The sequence below is a fragment of the Oncorhynchus clarkii genome, chromosome 30 (assembly GCF_045791955.1).
Source record: "Oncorhynchus clarkii lewisi isolate Uvic-CL-2024 chromosome 30, UVic_Ocla_1.0, whole genome shotgun sequence".
NCBI classification, from domain to species: domain Eukaryota; kingdom Metazoa; phylum Chordata; class Actinopteri; order Salmoniformes; family Salmonidae; genus Oncorhynchus; species Oncorhynchus clarkii.
In genome coordinates this window covers 20,771,979-20,794,406 of record NC_092176.1, presented here as the reverse complement: position 1 = coordinate 20,794,406, position 22,428 = coordinate 20,771,979, and the positions used below count along the sequence as shown (strand labels likewise).

Here is a 22,428-nt window from a genome sequence, read left to right as displayed (position 1 = left end):
TGTTTGTAGAACCATCTGCAACTGGACATTTGTAATATAACTGTTTTCTGTAATCAAGAACAAAGAGTGTATCGGCAATACCGGGTTAGCTAAAATCTATGGCGGCGTTTGTGGTTGGAAGCATTCACATATTAGGGTTTCTAACAGTAGCTAGGTCAGAGCTTGTCAGAGCTTGCATAAAGAGGCAATTTACCCCAACCTTCCTTTCAAGCTTGGAAATAGGGGACTCCGGACACCAGAGTCATATCTACAATGCCTTCAGCAAGTATTCATACCCCTTGACTTATTTTACATTTTGAATTCAAAATGGATTCAATACATTTTTTCTCACCTAATACCTAATAATGTTAAAGTGTAAACATGTTCTTAGAACTTTTGTGCAAATGTATTGAAAATGAAATACAGAAATATCTCATTTACATACTGTATATATTCACACATTTTTATTCAATACATTTTTAGAATCACTTTTGGCAGCGATTACAGCTGTGAGTCTTTCTGGGTAAGTCTCTAAGGAGCTTTGCACACCTGGATTATACAATATTTGCCCATTATTCTTTTCAAAATTATTCAAGCTCCATCAAATTGGTTGTTGATCATTGCTAGACAACCATTTAAATCTTGCCATAGATTTTCAAGACGATTTTAATTCAAAACTGTAACTTGACCACTCAGGAACATACACTGTCTTCTTGGTAAGCAACTCCATTGTAGATTTGGACTTGTGTTTTAGGTTATTGTCTTGCTGAAAGATTCATTAATCTCCCAGTGTCTGGTGGAAAGCAGACTGAACCAGGTTTTCCTCCAGGATTGTGCCTGTGTTTAGCGCCATTCCATTTATTTTTATCCTGAAAACCTCCCCAGTCCTTAGCGATCACAAGCATACCCATAACATGATGCAACCACCGCTATACTTGGAAATATGGAGAGTGGCACTTAGTAACGTGCTGCATTGGATTTGCAGCAAACATAACACTTTGTGTTGAGGGCAAAAAGTGAATTGCTTTGCCACATTTTTAGCAGTATTATTTTAGTGCCTTGTTGCAAACAGGATGCATGTTTTGGAATAGTTGTATTATGTACAGGCTTCATTCTTTTCACTCTGTCAATTAGGTTAGTATTGTGGAGTAACTACAATGTTGTTGATCCATCCTCAGTTTTCTCCTATCACAGCCATGAAACTCTGTAACTGTTTTAAAGTCACTATTGGCCTCATAGTGAAATCCCTGAGTGGTTTCCTTCCTCTCTGGCAACTGAGTTAGGAAGGACGCCTGTAACTTTGTTGTGACTGGGTGTATTGATACACCATTCAAAGTGTAATTAAAATTGCTCATGCTCAAAGGGGTTTTCAATGTCTAATTATTTTTAATTTTTTACCCATCTACCAATCGGTGCCCTACTTTGCGTGGCATTGGAAAACCTCCCTGGTCTTTGTGGTTGAATCTGTGTTTCACTGCTCGACTGAGAGACCTTACAGATAATTATGTGTGGGGTACAGAGATGTTAAACACTATTATTGCACACGGAGTGAGTCCATGAAACTTATTTTGTGACTTGTTAAGCACATTTTTACTTCTGAACTGATTTAGACTTGGCATAACAAAGGGGTTGAATACTTATTGACATTTCAGCTTTTCATTTTTAATTGATTAAAATAAAACATTTGAAAAACATAATTCCACATTGACATTATGGGGTATTGTGTGTAGACCAGTGATAAAATCTCAATGTAATCCATTTTAAATTCAGGCTGTAACACAACAAAATTTGGAAGGCACCGTATCTATGGCTATAGGGGGCTCTATTTCTCCTGCTTTATGAGAGTGTTGTGCATTGTAAGTCAAGTATGTGATTAGTCTGTTTATAATGTATGTTTTTCTGTCTTACTGACCAAAGTGAAACTTAGTGTAGTAGGTGACATTTAATAGTGTGCCGTCTCTGGTCGGAAATGTCAGCAATTGGAAGAAAGCTACTGCATTCCTCAGAGTGCAAATTCATGGGACATGTTTCTCGTCTGGGTGACACACACGCATGCACAAAGCAAGTCAAGCTTTTACACACCCATAAACACAGGTGCTCCAGATTGTTTTGTGGTCATCCTGTCTGGGTTGGCGCCCCCCCCCCCCTTGGGTTGTGCCGTGGCGGAGGTCTTTGTGGGCTATACTCAGCCTTGTCTCAGGATGGTAAGTTGGTGGTTGAAGATATCCCTCTAGTGGTGTGGGGGCTGTGCTTTGGCAAAGTGGGTGGGGTTATATCCTTCCTGTTTGGCCCTGTCCGGGGGTGTCCTCGGATGGGGCCACAGTGTCTCCTGACCCCTCCTGTCTCAGCCTCCAGTATTTATGCTGTAGTAGTTTATGTGTCGGGGGGCTAGGGTCAGTTTGTTATATCTGGAGTACTTCTCCTGTCCTATTCGGTGTCCTGTGTGAATCTAAGTGTGCGTTCTCTAATTCTCTCCTTCTCTCTTTCTCTCTCTCGGAGGACCTGAGCCCTAGGACCATGCCCCAGGACTACCTGACATGATGACTCCTTGCTGTCCCCAGTCCACCTGGCCGTGCTGCTGCTCCAGTTTCAACTGTTCTGCCTTATTATTATTTGACCATGCTGGTCATTTATGAACATTTGAACATCTTGGCCATGTTCTGTTATAATCTCCACCCGGCACAGCCAGAAGAGGACTGGCCATCCCACATATGCTCTCTCTAATTCTCGCTTTCCTTCTCTCTCTCGGAGGACCTGAGCCCTAGGACCATGCCCCAGGAATACCTGACATGATGACTCCTTGCTGTCCCCAGTCCACCTGACTGTGCTGCTGCTCCAGTTTCAACTGTTCTGCCTTATTATTATTCAACCATGCTGGTCATTTATGAACATTTGAACATCTTGGCCATGTTCTGTTATAATCTCCACCCGGCACAGCCAGAAGAGGACTGGCCACCCCACATAGCCTGGTTCCTCTCTAGGTTTCTTCCTAGGTTTTGGCCTTTCTAGGGAGTTTTTCCTAGCCACCGTGCTTCTACACCTGCATTGCTTGCTGTTTGGGGTTTTAGGCTGGGTTTCTGTACAGCACTTTGAGATATCAGCTGATGTACGAAGGGCTATATAAATAAATTTGATTTGATTTGATTTTGATTTGTTTTCATTTGAAAGAACAACTAGCCTGTCAACTTTGACCTTTGAAAACATTCTGGATCCCCAGCACCCTTTGCCATTCTAGAACTACATGCCATGCCATCTGTAATAGGCACAACAGTCAGCGCTAACATAAACATAGGGAGAAAAATACTGCATGTAGCTAGGCCTACTGTATTTTTCTTATCAAATCCAGTCAGACATGTACTCTATTAGTACTACACCCCCACACACTGACACACATTGAACTGACCTTCACACCCTGCTGAATACCCACTCTAACACAGTCTACACACACTGACACACATTGAACTGACCTTCACACCCTGCTGAATACCCACTCTAACACAGTCTACACACACTGAGCACAAATTCAGCTGTAGTTTAGTCTCTCCGAAGACATTAGGACAACAAATGTGCTGTACATCCATGATCCAACTGTATATGACACACCGATACTCATCTACAACAAAACTCTACACACTAATATAATATCTTATAAAGTTCTATGTTACTTTCCAATATAATATTTGGAAGTGCTGTAGATAGGGGGAGATGGGCAATTAAGAGACAAAGGGAGGAAAGTTCAAGGCCATAGGCGGGAAAGGCTGAGTCGGGACTTGTACCTCCGTTGCCAGCACAACATTAAATGTGAATCTACTAAATGGATACCACACCACAGTCATACTGTAATATAATAATGCACAGTAGTGGCATCGAATGCAAATGATACCGTATTAGTTCAAAGCTAATCCACATCAAATGTCACTCTCCACTGCAGTACTAAAATTAATACTGAATTACTGTAACAACATTATCAGGTCTATTTAGGTCTATTTAATCCAGACAGAGAGGCAGGATTAACTGGAGGAGCCCTATCCCAGGTGAGAGGGGTCTCATTGGGTCAGTCGGTCCCGTACCTGCGGGGACGCGTCACTCTGCCACTCTGTCTGCATGCCTCACTGCTTTACTCTCCGCAGACTGGCACATTTCACTATCTGAGCACCCTTCTTCACATCCACAATATCCGGCTACATCGGGGGGGAGAGACAGGGGCGGAGGAGAGAAGGATAGGAGAGGGCCAGAGAAGGGGTGGAGAGGCGGAGGAGAGGAAGATGGGAAGAGGAGGGACAGAGACAGATGGAAAAGAGGATGAAAGTAGGATGGAAAGGTGGAAGTTAAAGTTAGGGGGAATTAGTGGGAGAACAAAAAGATGGAGAGGAGCGAGAGGGAATCAGGAGATAGGGAAAGATAGAGGAGGGAGAGATAGAGGAGGGAATCAGGACATAGGGAGAGATAGAGGAGGGAATCAGGAGATAGAGGAGGGAATCAGAGGAGGGAATCAGGACATAGGGAGAGAGAGGGAATAGTGGGACAGTGTGTGAGAAGGGAAACAGGAGGTGGTGAAGAGGTGTATGAAGAGACGATGGAGAGGAGAAGAGGTTAAAAGTGAAAATTGAGGTAAGGAGCGAAGAGAGAGATGAGTTGAAGACAACAAAAGGAGAGGAATGGAGAGAATTCAATGATGGAAAGACAGCCAAGCCAAGAGAGTTGGGGTGGGGGTTGGGAAAGACAGACAGGAAAAGAGAAAAGGGAGAAGCATCAGAAACATTGACATGGAATAGAGAGTACTGCAGGTTGGAGTGATACAGTGATACAGCACACAGTCAGTTAATGGACCAGAGTCTTTGAATGGATGGAGGTAGAGAAGACAGATAGACAGTCAGTCAATGTGGGTTACTGAGGGGGAAAGAATGGACCTCATTACATTAGCACAGCAATAGAAACCAACCAACACCCAGCCATTCATATCAACTGGAGAGAAAGAGACATTTATCTATGTACTGACTGGAGACACAAAGCAGATATCCATGACTGCTGTTAGGAAACCTGGAAGTATTTGTTTGTTGTTTCAGCCAATGCAGAGAGACAGTGCAAGCTATCAGAGCAAGATAAAGTTGTGGATTATTTGGTTGGTCCTACTTGCAGGTCAGGACATGATGGGGAAATTAAGCACGGATGAGTGAGGCTTGCAAGGTGGATGGATAGTACACTAAAGCAAGGAGAATCCAAGAGGATAGTACACTACAGCAAGGGGAAGCCAAGAGGCTAGTACACTAAAGCAAGGAGAATCCAAGAGGATAGTACACTACAGCAAGGGGAAGCCAAGAGGATAGTACACTACAGCAAGGGGAAGCCAAGAGGCTAGTACACTACAGCAAGGGGAAGCCAAGAGGATAGTACCCAACAGCAAGGGGAAGCCAAGAGGCTAGTACACTACAACAAGGGGAAGCCAATAGGATAGTACACTACAGCAAGGGGAAGCCAAGAGGATAGTACACTACAGCAAGGGGAAGCCAAGAGGATAGTACACTACAGCAAGGGGAAGCCAAGAGGATAGTACACTACAGCAAGGGGAAGCCAAGAGGATAGTACACTACAGCAAGGGGAAGCCAAGAGGATAGTACACTACAGCAAGGGGAAGCCAAGAGGATAGTACACTACATCAAGGGGAAGCCAAGAGGATAGTACACTACAGCAAGGGGAAGCCAAGAGGATAGTACACTACAGCAAGGGGAAGCCAAGAGGATAGTACACTACAGCAAGGGGAAGCCAAGAGGATAGTACACTACAGCAAGGGGAAGCCAAGAGGATAGTACACTACAGCAAGGGGAAGCCAAGAGGATAGTACACTACAGCAAGGGGAAGCCAAGAGGATAGTACACTACAGCAAGCAATCTTTTTTTCTTCCGTTTGTTTGTCGCTAAGGGGGTTGGGGATTGATAACACAGGTTGATCTAAATTACAAACACACATACCTCATTCACACACCATAGGCCATGCAGGTTTAGCCCACTATGGTCTAGTTTGGACTAGCAGAGGAATCTATATATCCCAGCACAGTAAAGAGTTCCTAGTTCCCAGCTACACCCTAGTCATCTTCTGTAGTGGTTGATTGCTACATTGAGTCCCTATATACATTCAAGGCAGTATACATGGGTCCCTTTAGTTTGAGTCCACTTTGTGAACCAATGCTCTTCCTATGTCAGATGACTGTGTTTGTTTAGAGTCTCAGCCCCTCGTACAGTAGCCCAGGTGAGTGTAGCCTGGCTGATGCAGGTCAGTGGCCCACCTTGCTGCTCAGGACGGCGTAGTTCATGAACTGCTCCGCTTCAGCCTCCAGCTCATCCTGCAGAGAGCCATCCACGCCCACTGAACGCTCCTGACACCCCTCATCACCTGAGCCCTTCCCCCTGCGCACCACTTTCCTCACAATCTACGCCACACACTCACGGACACACACACACACACACACACACACACCAGGGGAGGGATAGAGAGCAGGATGATAGAGGGTGGTGGGAAAGACAGGTAAAGAGAGAGAGAGAATGAGAGAAATGCAGGGAAGGAAGGAAAGATTGAATGAGGTTGAACCTACACGTAAACTCACTATATTGAGTTCTCTGTGTACCTCTCACTCATAGTAAAGGACCTTAATGTTCATTACAAAACATTGTCCTGGTTATATGTATCATCCTCCTTATAGCTGTGACCCACAACCTTTCATACAGTAACTACACATGACTGTGACATGTCATTTTCCCATGACACGATTACAGAATCATGACATGGGAATAAGTCAAGGCATGATGATGAATGTGATGGTTCTTGATTATCAATGTGATAATCATTTCTATGAGGATGAGTGTAGTGAGTTGAACATGAATAGTAACAGGGGGGAACTGGTAGATAAGCCACAGCGCAGGGCTGTAGAGTAGAGAGAGGCATGCTGGGTTTGATATCTGACCTTCTTGGTGACAATGTTTCCGTGCTCGTCTGTGAACTGCTCCTCGCTCACTTGTTCCCCTGGGAGATCCTTGGCCTCATCACCCTACGGGACAGACAACATGTACTGAACATCACAAAACAATACTGTCATACTGTAGTACACATGGTATATTGTACTACATCACACACCTGCTCATAGATTCATGGCAAATGAATCAACAGCACACACTTACACAGTAAGGAGTCTGACTCAGAGAGAAAACCAAGAGTCGAACAGAACGAAAAGTTTCCTGGAATCTAGAGCACTTTAAAATAGACCCCCAGAGAGAGAGAGTCTCATCATTTAGCCATTGTCACCAACCCCAACCCCCCGAGACAGAGAGAGAGAGAAACAACAGAGAGATATACAGTAAAGATCAGGGGATCACTAATGGTACTGCTGTGGTGTTAGCACTAATAAAATCACAGTGGATGAGGTTCATGATAATGCAGCTATTACTCCCTAATAACATGGAGGCGCCAGCACAGCTATTTATAATCTTAAAAGGTCCCACAGTTTAACTAGTGAACACAGAGCTAGACAGCTTTTCCCATATGGTTATGGGAAAAGCTGCCCTATCCCCCACAATCGATAGAGGCAGGAATGAATAGAGTTATTAGAGAGGTGTTGAGGAGGAGGAGAATATGATAATGGGGTGGTAGAGGACTACAGTCCTTATTAGGGCCGGGATGATGCCAGTATCGCGATACTCGTTAGTATTGTGACAAGGAAACAAAGCATGAAGTAGATGTAACTTCTTTAGGAAAACAGCCCTAATGTTGGAAACAAACACCATTATGTCATCCAGAGTCACATTTATTTATTTTCCAAGCTTTAGCACACCATTTTTTTACATACAGCAGGTTTTTAATGGACCAAAGAGTTTGGTCTGCTTTTGTGCTATAATATTTGCCATGGAAAAAATATTGCGATACTGGTAATGTCACAGTCCTTATTACAGTGAGTTTAGAGACTGAGCTGAGCTCATGTCACGCCCTGACCTTAGAGTCTTTTATTCTCTAATTTGGTTAGGTCAGGGTGTGACTATGGTGGGTCCTCTAGTTTTTGTATTTCTATGTTGGCCCGGTATGGTTCCCAATCAGAGGCAGCTGTCTATCGTTGTCTCTGATTGGGGATCATATTTAGGCAGCCTTTTCCCACTGTTTTTTGGGGGGGATCTTGTCTATGTATAGTTGCCTGGGAGCACTACATTAGCGTCACGTTTTGTTTGGCACTTTATTGTTTTTTTATATGTTTCACTTCTAATAAAAGATGATGGAACCATACCACTGCACTCTGGTCCGAGTCTTACAACAACGAAGCTCATAGGTTTAAACACTCACAGTTAGAACACACAAGTTGAACCATTCACAGCCACAACAGCATGTATAAGGCCTGTATAAGTGGGTCTCAACTGTAGGCCTATGGTTTGTTTGAACATCCCTAGTTTTCTTCTTACCTCCCTCTGTCACTATCCCATCTCACCTGGCCAAATATGAACAATACGATCCAGAGAGATGTTCCTTGAAAATACTGCAAAACAAAAGTTGTGCAAACTGCTTCTATCATGTATCCTGTATAATTAAATTCTACAATATAAATGAATGACTGTTTTATTAACACAATCTTTGCTCACTGAACCCATTACAGGGGAGAAATTGCATTGTCAGAAGTTAATGCGGTACACAAACAGAGAGGTATGTCTCTGCACTCGCTCCTAACCAACATTTCCCTCTGTTGCAGCCAAACCTTAAATCACCTCTGAGCTTTACAATTACCTCTGAGCTTCACACACACACACACACACACACACACACACACACACACACACACACACACACACACACACACACACACACACACACACACACACACACACACACACACACACACACACACACACACACACACACACACACACACACACACACACACACACACACACACACACAATTTGTTTCCACCACGCTTTCTTTTGATGTTTTTCCATTGCTAGTCAATTTTCTCATCTTCTTCCCCACCCCTCCCCTCCCCTCTCTGTGGGGTACCTTGAGGATGACCCTGCGGCGGACCACACGGGTGGTGACGTTCTCCTCCTCGTCAGCCACACCTTCAGCCTCACCTAGCTCGCGATCCAGCGCAGCGTGCATGTAGGAGAGCACAGAGCGCAGGGAGCCGCTGGCTATATGGATCACATTCTGACAGCTTATCACCAGGAAGGCCAGCAGCACAAAGCTGAAGAGCAGCTCAGTTACCATGGCCCACATCACTGCCCCTCCAAGCTTCTACCTCTGGGCAGAGTGTGTCCAACTAAGCGATCCAGTGGAGCACACTACACACCCACAACACACAAACAAACACAGGCCTGTGCAGGCTCTCGTCGACTCTCCACCGATACTTCTCTCCGTCAGTCTGGAGCAACAGCTGCACCCTCGGGGCCTTCGCTTCTTTCAACAGGGCTGGCGTCGTCTCCTTCTATTTCTCCCTCTGTTTGTGTCCCTTCTTCAGCTCTACTCCACCGGACCCTGTTCCCTCTTTCTCTGGCTCCTTCTCCCTTGCTCTCTGTCTGTCAGCTGGTCAGTAGGAATGGCTGACCCATGCCATCAGATCCAGGCGGCTGCAACCTTGGGAGGCTCCTATTTCCTTTCCCTCTCTTTCGTTCACCCTCTCTCTCTCCCCTCGTCTGTGCTTTCAAAACCAAACCCTCTCACCCTTCACCCCTCTGCTCTCTCTCTCTCCCAGCCATATGATCCGTAGTCTTTAAATACCTCTGGCTGTTCTAGAGAGGTGCTCTGCTCTGTAAGTCTGAGAGGCTGAGTGGCTGAGAGGGAAGAACACTGAGACACTTGCACCCCGACCTTCAGGCCTCCCTCAGGAACTCAAACTATTCTCCCTCTGGTACACACAACTTACGTTATTACTTCTCATGGCATGTAGGTATATATTCCACCACACATACATACATTATTATTCTGTAATGGTTTGGGATCAATTTCACTTACACAGTACAGTAAGATGCAGATAGTCTGCAGCAAGACCATTTCCTGACACTGGTTCTCCATGGGGAACAATGTTATCTGTGGTAACTGTACCAACACACTGGCAGTCACAATATAATCACCTACCAGGGATAACCCAGTGACTCAAACAGCAAAAGTCCCTCTTTGCCCTCTCACAGCGTGGTAAAGTTGACATGTCCTTCAGGGTGCTCTGATTGGTCTGATGCAGTGCCAGTATACCACAGTAGATGACACGTGTGATGGGGTGGGATTGGGGATCCAGTGACAGGGGCTGCTATATTTGGCTTGACAGGTTGTTCCTGCCCTTCTTGGGCCTTGTGTGTGTGTTTATATGGGTGTGGGATTACAGTACCATAAATAATGGAATTCAGTCATAGCCTACTGCCACTGGGTTTGGACTCTGGTCAGACAACTCCTACAGCATTAAAACAGTTTTTACATGATGAGTTGGATCGTTTACAGTCCTGTCCATACCTAATGTATTATAGCTGCCTTTAATCAATGTTTACTAACCATCTCAAGGATATGTCAAAATGCATACTTGGGCCAGAGTTATTGTACTTCATTTAAGTGTCGTATAAGATGTGATAGCTAAGATAAGAGCATGGGTTTCCTACTCACCTGCCCCCTCAGGCGTACTTCGTCCCAGGTCCGCAGCTCTGGCACCCTGTGAGGGAACCCCAGGCCCTTCTCAAATGGCTGGGTGCCTCTGAAGTGCCCACGCAGGATCTCCGTGTGCCCCATGTCACGCACTGGCTGAAGCAAGGCCTCTTGGGACACGCGGGACTGGCTGGGGTCCACGTCCATGGCGGCGCGTACTGATGACATCATAGAGTCCATGGCCTGCCTGGGTTTGGCTGTCTGCGAGCCCACCCAGGCCTGAGTGTGGTCTGTGACAGGTTGCCAGCCTGGACCCGACTGCTCCTGCAGGTAGGACAGGAAAGAGCCTCCACCACCTCCACCGCTGCCTCCACTACCACCACTGCCACCACTGGACCTAAGGAGGCAGAGGATGAGTGAGAATAGGAGGAGAGAGATGAAGAGAAGTGAAGAGAGAGGACAAGTGAGAGGAGAGAAATGAGAAGTAAGAGGAAAAGAGACAGAGTCAAAGAAGGAGAAAAAGGCCAATGTGTATCAAATGTGTGTCAAACATAAGCTGACGCTATTATTCCTTCATAGAACTCTTTTACCAGAACTAAATATTGTATTATTAGGTAAGGAAACACAGCAACATTGACCTGTCCTGAGGCTCAGTGAGTTGTCTCAGAGGTGAGTGTCTGGACTCTGGACCACCCCCTGTCTGGCCAGTGCGGTGTCCAGCTGAGCTGCAGACTGACTGACTGAGGTCTGAGGACACACTCACCTGTCTCCATTACGATCTGCCACGCGGCTCAGACCGGGCGACTCGCTCAGCCGGGCGTACACCCGCTGCTGTTGTCCTGCAACAAGAGAAAGCCCTTCCTCTGAGCCTGTCCCTCCTCCTCCTCCTCCTCCAGCTCCATCTCCACCCGTCATGTTGCCTCCGACCGCTGCTGCCTCCGACCTCACGACATTTGACACTTGACCTTTGTCCAGCCCATTAATGTTGTTGACCGCGGCGGCGATGGTGCCTCCGAACGAAGAAGGTGTGGCAGGGGTGGCGGTGCTGAACGAGGCAGGGGTGGCAGGGGTGGCAGGTGTGGCGGTGCTGAACGAGGCAGGGGTGGCATGTGTGGCGGTGCTGAATGAGTCAACAGCCCCCATTTCTGAGTTGTCCTCCACCAGCTCCATAGATCCACTCAGCCCCCCACCGCTGGCCCCACTGCCCGGCCGGCCCAGGCTCCCATACGGCAGCCCCAGCAGCCCCTCCGAGTCGTCGGCATTGCTGCACTCCAGCGAGGAGTCCTCCACGGCCACTAGGGAGGGGCTGTTGCCAGAGGGCCACACCTGCACATCGGACATCTCCATGAGCGTGTCCTCCTCAGTGGTGGCCATTGGAGCACACTCCAGACTGGAGACTTCCTGCCAGTAGGGCTCGTTGCCCAGCGGGGAGGGCAGGCTGTACTGCATGGAGGGAGGGGAGAGCAGCTCCTCCTGCATCAGCCCGTAACCTGGAGCGACACAGAGAGAGGCACACTGACACGGGCCCCCCGCCTTACCTCACCTCGCCCCCCACCTCGCCCCACCAACACCGGGAGGGACCCCAGGGCGGGGGGGGGGGGGGGGGGGGATGTGCCCCTGCCCAGGAGCAGGGCAGCCAGGGGAGGTGGCAGAGGGGGAGCCCAGGGGGCAAGGAGGGAGAGGGGAGAGGAAGGGGCCAGACAGTGGGATCTCAAGAAGAGGTGCAAGGAGATGGGGGCAAGGGAGCAAGGGGGGCTTCTGGGGGGGGGGTTAACAAGCCAGATCAGCCAGCACTGACAGTGAGAGCAGCAGTGGAGGCAGCAGCAGACACACAGCCATGGCCAGAGCCAGGGCCAGGCAGAGAGACAGACCAAGAGAGAGAGGCCCGCTGGTGACTGGTGCTGCTCCGCTGTCTGCCACCTGCAGGTAGAGGGACAGGAGTTACTGCCTCTGCCCCGAACCAACCTGGGGCTGGGACACACACCTGTCCGCCTGGGACACACACTTAAAAACACGTACACATGCCATACACACGTCCATACACACAAAAGCTTACCCAGACATACACACACTAATTGTCCCACACACGCACCCACACAAACCAGGCAAGTTAAATATTCTAGTCAGGCTGAACAGCATGCTTGCAAGCAATCTTGTTCTTCAACAAACGCACAAACACACACTCTCACCTATCCACCCACCACAACAGATATTACAGTACAAACCTTAGAAAACAAAAAAACACAACCACATACAGGTACACACTACACACATACACACACAAAGATGCACTCACACCACACATACATGTTTATATACAGTTTCATTTATTATAGCCAACAGCAAGCATACCTACCCCAAACCCCATTTTATATCAACAGGGAATCTAACGTTGAGAATTTGCTATGCATGATGACTGATGAACCTTTGACTCAAGTCACTCCAACAACACCTCTAGTTGAGAATAGACATTTCTTGTCTGGTATCATTAAGAGTGCTTTAGGTTTTGAACATGCAGTGGTGTGGTGCAGTAAGCATGGTACGTTCTCTTTCGTGGACAGCCTCTGAACAAGAGAACGGTGCCAAAGCTGCTTTCTGTCTGCTCTCTTCCAACTCTCACGCTAGCTCACATTTCAGTGGGAGTGAACTAAATATCTACTGTATGAGAAATGACCTGAGAGAGATACAGTGGGGCAAAAAAGTATTTAGTCAGCCACCAATTGTGCAAGTTCTCCCACTTAAAAAGATGAGAGAGGCCTGTAATTTTCATCATAGGTACACTTCAACTATGACAGACAAAATGAGAAAAAAAATCCAGAAAATCACATTGTAGGATTTTTAATTGATTTATTTGCAAATTATGGTGGAAAATAAGTATTTGGTCACCTACAAACAATCAAGATTTCTGGCTCTCACAGACCTGTAACTTCTTCTTTAAGAGGCTCCTCTGTCCTCCACTCGTTACCTGTATTAATGGCACCTGTTTGAACTTGTTATCAGTATAAAAGACACCTGTCCACAACCTCAAACAGTCACACTCCAAACTCCACTATGGCCAAGACCAAAGAGCTGTCAAAGGACACCAGAAACAAAATTGTAGACCTGCACCAGGCTGGGAAGACTGAATCTGCAATAGGTAAGCAGCTTGGTTTGAATAAATCAACTGTGGGAGCAATTATTAGGAAATGGAAGACATACAAGACCACTGATAATCTCCCTCGATCTGGGGCTCCACACAAGATCTCACCCTGTGGGGTCAAAATGATCACAAGAACGGTGAGCAAAAATCCCAGAACCACACGGGGGGACCTAGTGAATGACCTGCAGAGAACTGGGACCAAAGTAACAAAGCCTACCATCAGTAGCACACTACGCCGCCAGGGACTCAAATACTGCAGTGCCAGACGTGTCCCCCTGCTTAAGCCAGTACATGTCCAGGCCCGTCTGAAGTTTGCTAGAGAGCATTTGGATGATCCAGAAGAAGATTGGGACAATGTCATATGGTCAGATGAAACCAAAATATAACTTTTTATATTCGTGTTTGGAGGACAAAGAATGCTGAGTTGCATCCAAAGAACACCATATCTACTGTGAAGCATGGGGGTGGAAACATCATGCTTTGGGGCTGTTTTTCTGCAAAGGGACCAGGACGACTGATCCGTGTAAAGGAAAGAACGAATGGGGCCATGTATCGTGAGATTTTGAGTGAAAACCTCCTTCCATCAGCAAGGGCATTGAAGATGAAACGTGGCTGGGTCTTTCAGTATGACAATGATCCCAAACACACCGCCCGTGCAACGAAGGAGTGGCTTCGTAAGAAGCATTTCAAGGTCCTGGAGTGGCCTAGCCAGTCTCCAGATCTCAACCCCATAGAAAATCTTTGGAGGGAGTTGAAAGTCCTTTGTTGCCCAGCAACAGCCCCAAAACATCACTGCTCTAGAGGAGATCTGCATGGAGGAATGGGCCAAAATACCAGCAACAGTGTGTGAAAACCTTGTGAAGACTTACAGAAAACGTTTGACCTCTGTAATTGCCAACAAAGGGTATGTAACAAAGTATTGAGATAAACTTTTGTTATTGACCAAATACTTATTTTCCACCATAATTTGCAAATAAATTCCCAAAAAAATCATACAATGTGATTTTCAGGATTTCTTTTCTCATTTTGTCTGTCATAGTTGAAGTGTACCTATGATGAAAATTACAGGCCTCTCTCATCTTTTTAAGTGAGAGAACTTGCACAATTGGTGGCTGACTAAATACTTTTTTGCCCCACTGTAAGTAAAGTAAAGTAAATGAAAAGTCAAAATCAAGGTCAGGAAGACTAAAGAAATGTTTTGATTAGTTGAACAACCATCAGCTAACCATCAGGCTTTGACAGATACAGCGGTACTGCAGTTGAGGAAAAGTTGTCCATTCAGTGCAACTAACTAAGTATGGCTATAGTAAAATACTATTGTGCAACAGTAGCTACTGTACTTCTCTGCAACTGAGATGACCATGAGGAACATAAAGATATTTTGAATCAGACAAATAAACCCAGTGATGAATGGATATGTATATAAAGACAAATTGCGCCATTTAATTCTGACTGACCAGTGGTAGAAATGGAATTGATTACATACTGGCATCAACCGAGAGAAGATACTAGATTTAGCATGAGGTGGAGAAGACAAGAGCTTTGAGGAGGGAGTGGAGGAGGCAGCAGTGTGTGTGTGCAAGCGTAAGAACACTATGTGTGTGTGTTTGTGTGTATGCATGCGTGAGAGAGAGGTGCAACATGATTCACTGTTGCCGGTGATTATGTTGAATGTGCAGTAGGTATGCGGGACTCCAGCTGGCCTCCTGGACCTCTCATCTCTCTGAGTTACAAGACAGCAGAACCTCTCTGAAGACCTCCCACTCAGAAGGCCATACGACCTGGGAGGCTGTTTACATGTGGGTCACAAGTTCAACACATTTCTCTATATCAGTTATTCACATACCAAGCGTCCTTCAATAAGATGCACATAAACCCTGTACTATAGAATTCTCTTAACATTTCCACAACCTTTCAGACTTCCAGCTGATAAACTTTCCTATACACATTACTCTATAGCCAGTGGGGTGAGGATGATTCATGTCATATAAATATCACAGTATAATGTATGTTTGTAATACCATCTTTTGAGGTTGTGTATGTTGTCACGGAACCAATAACTTGCCTGCTAATATTGTTGCACTTGCTAAGTTTAGGGGTCTTAGTCTTAGTTAACTGGTCTGTAACCTTTTTAAGATGTGCATGTATGTGAGAAATCAGTGTATGAGGACGGTTGTATGTACATGTGCCCAGGGAGACAGTCACCTTACCTTCGGTCCATGGACTAGCTACAGATTGTAACAACAGATAATGTGATTTAACAAAAAAATGATGTTATCCGTTATACTGGGAGTTACAGGTTTGCCTATACAAAACGTTGTCAGAAATTTTTCAACTAGCCTAGTATTGGCGATACTATCTTTGTTCTCAATTTGTTGAAACAGGAGTCTCCTAAATTGTCTGTGTCCAGTTGCAAGGAGTCTGTCTGAATTAAGACAATGATCCGTAATTATAAGAAGTTAAAGTTTTGCTCCATGAAGTAATCCAACAATGTGTACGCTGCCATCTTATCTATTTCAAGTCTTCTCTCATTGATCGAGACAGGTGTCTGTCATCATGACATGCAGCACTTTGGGGTGGACACCCACTTATCTCAATCAATGAGAGGAGACTTGAAATAGACAAGATGGCCGCGTACACATTTTTGGATTACTTCATGTAGCAAAACATTTATTTTAATAACGGAGCATTTTCTAAATTCAAACGACTCCCTGCAGCTGGATACTGACATTTTATGAGACTGTTTCCACAAATTGAGAATGACGGTACCATCGCTAATACCAGGTTAGTTAAAAAATCTCCAGTGATATTTTTTTATGGGCAAACCTGTAACTTCCAGTATAATGGATATCAATTTCTTCGGGTTAAACTGTCTCAAGACCTTACCTGGTGTTACAATCTATAGCTAGTCCAGGGCCTCTTGGTCAGCCAGTCCAAGCAGATTATTCATATGTTCATGGTAACAAAATAAATATGTACAAAAACCAAAAGGCATGCCAACTAAAGAGGTTAACTAACACAAAGAAACAAACAAAGGCCGCCTGAGAGGCTTCTGGCCTCCTCTCTCTCCAGGACTGACAATTATCTTGATCGCTGGCACCTGAGGAAATATCAAAGCTTCCTGGCAGAACAGACTTTGACCCGGTTGGTGCTGCCACCTGGGGATGGAGTTTGGAAGGATATCCTGGTAGTGTGTTAGTCTATGCCCTAACACTAACCTTCCCCTCATATCATAACAATGTGCACTTGAATAATCTGAACACTTACGGTAGCTGACAATAGTGCCTCCTGGTGATCAATATGTTTCTACTGTACATGTTTTTAGATTGTCTGTTTGTGTCTCTTACAATCTAAAAAGTCTCAAATCTGTGTGTTAGTGTGTGATCCTGCCATCCAGTCTCGTTGCCATCCAGTCTGGTTGCCAGTCCTTCTCTCTCTCTCTATGTTTGTGTCTGGGGGTGGTGTCACTCCCATGGTCAGTTGGATGGTGACAGAGAGAGGGAGGAGGGGATGGGGGATTATTAGAGTGTGTTAGTGAGAAGGAATGAACATGGTGGCCTGACCCTCCTGGTGAAAAGACAACACATTGTAAACATAGAAAACTGGCTGAAGCTCACATACAGAGTGAAACACATACAGTCACACACAGACTGGAAAAAGGCACACACTGAAATACACAAAGACAACACACTGGACAAAACACATAAAAACACAGACATGTACACACACACACACACACACACACACACACACACACACACACACACACACACACACACACACACACACACACACAAAAACAAAAACAGAAACACACACACACCAATGCGCAAAGAACAGAGAGATTCAATGGAAGGGTCACATGAACACACTCCCCGCAATAATGAGGTGTGTGACAGAGAAGGGGCATAAATACTACATCCCCTAATTCTGGAGTGACTCAAAGACACATGACAATCCCACACATACACACAGAAAACAGACCAACAACACTTCACAACACTCATACATGAACAGAGCAGTCACAATACATGGTTAAAAAAGGGTTCAGGTCCTTTTTTTTTTACCACCCACAAGGAATACAATATTATAGAGGATCTAAACAGGCAGACTAAACAGTCGGGTCATTCCCCAGCATCACAGGAGGCTGCTGAGGGGAGGACGGCTCAAAATAATGGCCGGAACGGAGCAAATGGAATGGCATCAAACACCTGGAAACCATTGAAACCATGTGTTTGATGTATTTGATATCATTTCACTAATTCTGCTCCAACCATTACCACGTGCCCGTTCTCCCCAATTAAGGGGCCACCTGTGCCCAGCATGCATACCATGCAATATCAGTCTGTTAGTAAAGCAGCTACAAGGCGCAGAGGCATGCACAGCTCCCAGACTAAGTCTCCCACAGGCCACTGCAACTGCAAACTCATTACAATGCTTCCATGCAAGCATATCGGAGGTGGGAGACGAGAGTGGGCCTCATGCAGGGCAGGGCAGGGAGGAAAACACAGATAGGGAACATAGGAGGGAAGAGGACAGATAGAGGAAGACAGAAAAAGACAGGCCCAGAGAAAAAGAGAGACAGACAGAGACAGGAGACAAGGAAGAAAGAGGGAGAGATGGACAGAGTGTGACAGAGCGAGGGACACCTCCCCCTTCCGGGGGTGCTGAGCACACAGTGTGTGAGGGGCATTGGTCACAGAGCAGACGGTTAAAAAAGTGGAATTTTCAAGAGTACAAAAATAAAGAGTTATAAAAAATTATGCACAACTGGTCGTCAAAATAAAGGTGAGGGCCAAAGGTCAACATGAGGTCGGAGGGCATGAGTTCAGAGGTCGGAGAGGAGGAGTGAGAAGGAGGAAGAGTAGGGCGGCTGGGCTGCAGATGACATGTCCGGAGAAACACAAAGAGAGAGGGGACAGATAGTCAAAGGGAACAAGTAGGGGGATCCCAGAGGAACAAACAGTACACCGAACGGAACGACCCCCTGTCTGAAGAGACTCATACTACTCAGCCATGCAGAGAGAAAGTCATGTGTTACCCTTACAGGAGCCTCCCAAACCTCTCTGGTATTACTAAACTGATCATATCGCTTTTATTGAATCACAAATTATGTGTCTCAGACTCAAACCACTCAAAACACTAGAGCTAAGAAAGGGTGGCAAAATCACTAAGAGCCCAATGTGACAAAAAAAAAGGAAAAGACAGGGACAGGTAGACTGGAAGGTACCGTAAAAATACATGTTTTACACAATGTCTAAAACAAACATGGTTCCTATAGATAGTCTGCCTGGGTTAAGAGTATAATGTGGGATTTAGTTGCAGTCTCCAGGTTTAGATTCCCACTTCAGAATCTATTGCTATCTCAATTCCTATGATTGTGAAGGTTAATTAGGGAACTCTTGTAATAGTCACCAAGGGAGTAATCATCTTCCAGACTGACAGTGAGCCAGAGAGTGAATCCTCATTCTGTACCATCCCCTGATATCACATACCGTGTTATCTATCTACATCTCTTCTTTGTCATCAGTCTGAACTCATATAAATCATAGACCTCTTGAAAATCATTGTTGTAATGAACACACAATACCATATCTGGAGGTCAGGTTGGTATTGTCCCGTGAGAGTGTGACCACCTTGTTACACAGCCAGACAGACAGCATCAAAGGAAAGAGCTTTGGGAGGCAGACTGGACAGGTGTCAGATATCAGATTCACTGCAGCTGTGATCTGACTGAGCATCTCCTGTTTGTCCCTTTGTCCCTCATGGTCATATCTATGCATGAGTTACATCACCAGTTATTGCTCCAGTTTTCACTGAAGGGACCTGGCACTGGCACCTGCAGTGATGACACGAGACACTGGGGCACAGAGCAGAGCCAGAAGAGAGGTCACAGCACTCCAGTGATGGTCAGACCAGTGCGTTTGTTTTTCTCATACTGGTCCGGGGATGAAATTGGAGTCAATCTGATGTATATCATGCTTGTGTAAAATAATAAACCATGAGGAAAAGTAGTCAACGTTTGAGAAGTGACCACTGGAAGGAAAGCCAACTACAGTACGCTTGAAATAAAAGCTACAGACTGGATGTATGAGTTTTCTTTACGGACAGAAGATATCCTGCACTTTATCTCACATATGGCCTATGTAGGCAGATTGGGGTTTAAAATCATGTTGGATGAAGATGAACATAATCCACTCATAACCAATATCATACTTTATAGGATGTAATAACATAAATCTGTCACATACACAGATATGACACAGTAGTGAGGCAGTGTAATAACTTATGCACTGAATAAAGATCCAACAAAATGTACATTTGGCATGAACAGAATCTGAGACTCACCCAACACACCATACACACCAACTAACACTAAGCATTTCAGTCATTTTATCTCTTTATTTTTAAATCATCAACTCTCCTATTGCTAATAACCTTATCAAACACAAATTAAAACAAATGTTTCTTGAAGTTGTAATATATATATAAAAAATAATAATCAAATAAGTATCTCTATTTTAATCTATACTATTATTGGCAGGCTCCGTTCATATTTTTTTATTTTATTTTTAATATTACCCCTTTTTCTCCCCAATTTCGTAGTATCCAATTGTTGTAGTAGCTACTATCTTGTCTCATCGCTACAACTCCCGTACGGGCTCGGGAGAGACGAAGGTTGAAAGTCATGCGTCCTCCGATACACAACCAACCAAGCCGCTGCTTCTTTAACACAGCGCACATCCAACCCGGAAGCCAGCCGCACCAATGCGCCGGAGGAAACACTGTGCACCTGGCCACCTTGGCTAGCGTACACTGCGCCCAGCCCGCCACAGGAGTCGCTGGTGCGCGATGAGACAAGGACACCCCTACCGACCAAGCCCTCCCTAACCCGGGCGACGCTAGGCCAATTGTGCGTCGCCCCACGGACCTCCCGGTCGCGGCCGGTTACGACAGAGCCTGGGCGCGAACCCAGGACTCTGATGGCACAGCTGGCGCTGCGTACAGCGCCCTTAACCACTGCGCCACCCGGGAGGCCCCCCCGTTCATATTTCTTAAATCCATATACCAGTAATTTTCAGTGGGAGATCCTAAAGTCCTAAAATCTAGCTGGTACTATTAGACAAGGTTGTGATTCTGATTGAAGGCACTATAGGTCATTGATTCATTGTATTCCACCAGAAACAAGAGAATGTATCCGAGTCAGGCTTTAGAGTGCCACCACAGAGGCAGTTGTTGTCAGAGTGTCTTGAGCCCTGGTCCAGGTTGCTGCGTTACATGTAGAAATCTCAAGTTTACGGCAGTAGCATAGAACAGCCCTTGACTGAGGATTGAGGTAGGAAGGTGATGGTTGCAGCAGAGAGGAAGAGGAGAGAGAAGAACTGGTAGGATATGGGGGTTGGGTGTGGGAAAGGGCTGCATGGGGAGGGGAGAAGCCTTACCATTGCTCAGGCTCGGGGAGACGTGGTCAGTCTCGTTGTGTCTGCGTCTGCTTGACTCCCGGGCCTGCCTCCCTGCAGGCTGTGGCCCCTGGCCCTCCAACATGTTCACTATGTCCATCCGGTCAATGCTCTTCAGAGCTGTATACAAACTATCCACTGCACATAGGAGCCACAAGAGACAAAGAGAGACAGAGAAAGGGGGAGGAGAGAAGGATAGAGAGAGAGAGAAAACAGAGACGAGAGGCAGGAAAATGGGAAATGGACAGTTAAATAACAGACAAGGAAGTGGAAGATATTATGAGGAGAATAAGGAAATTGTTTACCAGTACTCTGACAGACCCAGGTCTGTCCCAGAAAACTAAAGAGTTAGCACAATGTTAATATAAGATACTGCATAGACTGGAGAAGTCTCACGTGCAAATCCAGGAGCCAGTGCAAGACGAGTGGAGAATGGAGATGATGAATTTAGGACAAGAGGATGCACAGGAGGGATCCACTGACCTATATATGGGATCTCAGGTACTTACTCTTGGCTCTCTTGCCCTCACGGGTGGCCCATAGGTTGAGCAGGGCAGAACTCTGCTCCAATAGGGAGTTAGGATTCTCCACACGGATCTTATTAATGTCATCTACACTGAACTGTAGCTCCCTCGCCAGCTCTGGAGAGACAAAGGTGGAGGAGGTACAGACCATTGAGAGACAGAGGCAGGGGGGAAGGGAAAAGCAGCCCCAAGCCATTAAACACTGATACAACACAGGCACGAGACACAGACACTCATTCCACTCACTCACCAGCCCAGCTCAGTCCCAACTGTTCAGCTATCAAAGCCATCTTCAACTCTGTCCTTTCCATGGCACTCATTGATGCTGCAGAAACCAGACCACAACTGATACTTTAACATGAGAAGTTAATGCACCGTTGTGATTATTACTGCATGAAGGGGCACATGGAATGTGAACGTGTTGGTGTGGGGTATGGCATTGTCTTATGTCAGGTAGCTTGACTAACTCGTCTGCACTGATTGAGGGTCGAGCGTCGTGTAGGAATGATGCCACCTGTCGGAAGACAATGGCGGTCTGTATGGAGTATCATAGGGATGGGATAGGATGGGATGGCAGGCACCTTTACCCATGGCAGGCTCATTCATGGCGCTGTATCTCTCTCGCAGGGCTAATGGGGTCAGAGTTCGCCTCCGGTCTTCACTACCAGCAGCCTAGCAATCAAATACAAGCAAAAGCCTCTGGAATAAATCAGCACAGCAGATTTGT

The 22,428-nt window shown here is 45.9% G+C and overlaps 1 protein-coding gene across 6 annotated transcripts in view; it reads right to left on the bottom strand.

Annotated features, from left to right (window-relative positions):
• LOC139390174 (ankyrin-1-like) overlaps positions 1 to 22,428 on the bottom strand; it is a 183,758-nt gene that overhangs the window by 1,985 nt on the left and 159,345 nt on the right. For 5 of the 6 annotated variants that reach the window (XM_071137414.1, XM_071137413.1, XM_071137410.1 and 2 more), the window contains exons 35-43: positions 22,283 to 22,373; positions 21,952 to 22,026; positions 21,687 to 21,818; positions 21,160 to 21,315; positions 11,342 to 12,068; positions 10,600 to 10,975; positions 6,938 to 7,021; positions 6,263 to 6,406; positions 4,050 to 4,160 (exon numbers count right to left, since the gene is read on the bottom strand). In XM_071137414.1, coding sequence (XP_070993515.1) covers positions 4,089 to 4,160; positions 6,263 to 6,406; positions 6,938 to 7,021; positions 10,600 to 10,975; positions 11,342 to 12,068; positions 21,160 to 21,315; positions 21,687 to 21,818; positions 21,952 to 22,026; positions 22,283 to 22,373 — 1,857 coding nt within the window. In that variant the 3' untranslated portion in view covers positions 4,050 to 4,088. The remainder of the gene's footprint in view (positions 1 to 4,049; positions 4,161 to 6,262; positions 6,407 to 6,937; positions 7,022 to 10,599; positions 10,976 to 11,341; positions 12,069 to 21,159; positions 21,316 to 21,686; positions 21,819 to 21,951; positions 22,027 to 22,282; positions 22,374 to 22,428) is intronic. The other variant, XM_071137408.1, reaches the window with a different exon arrangement.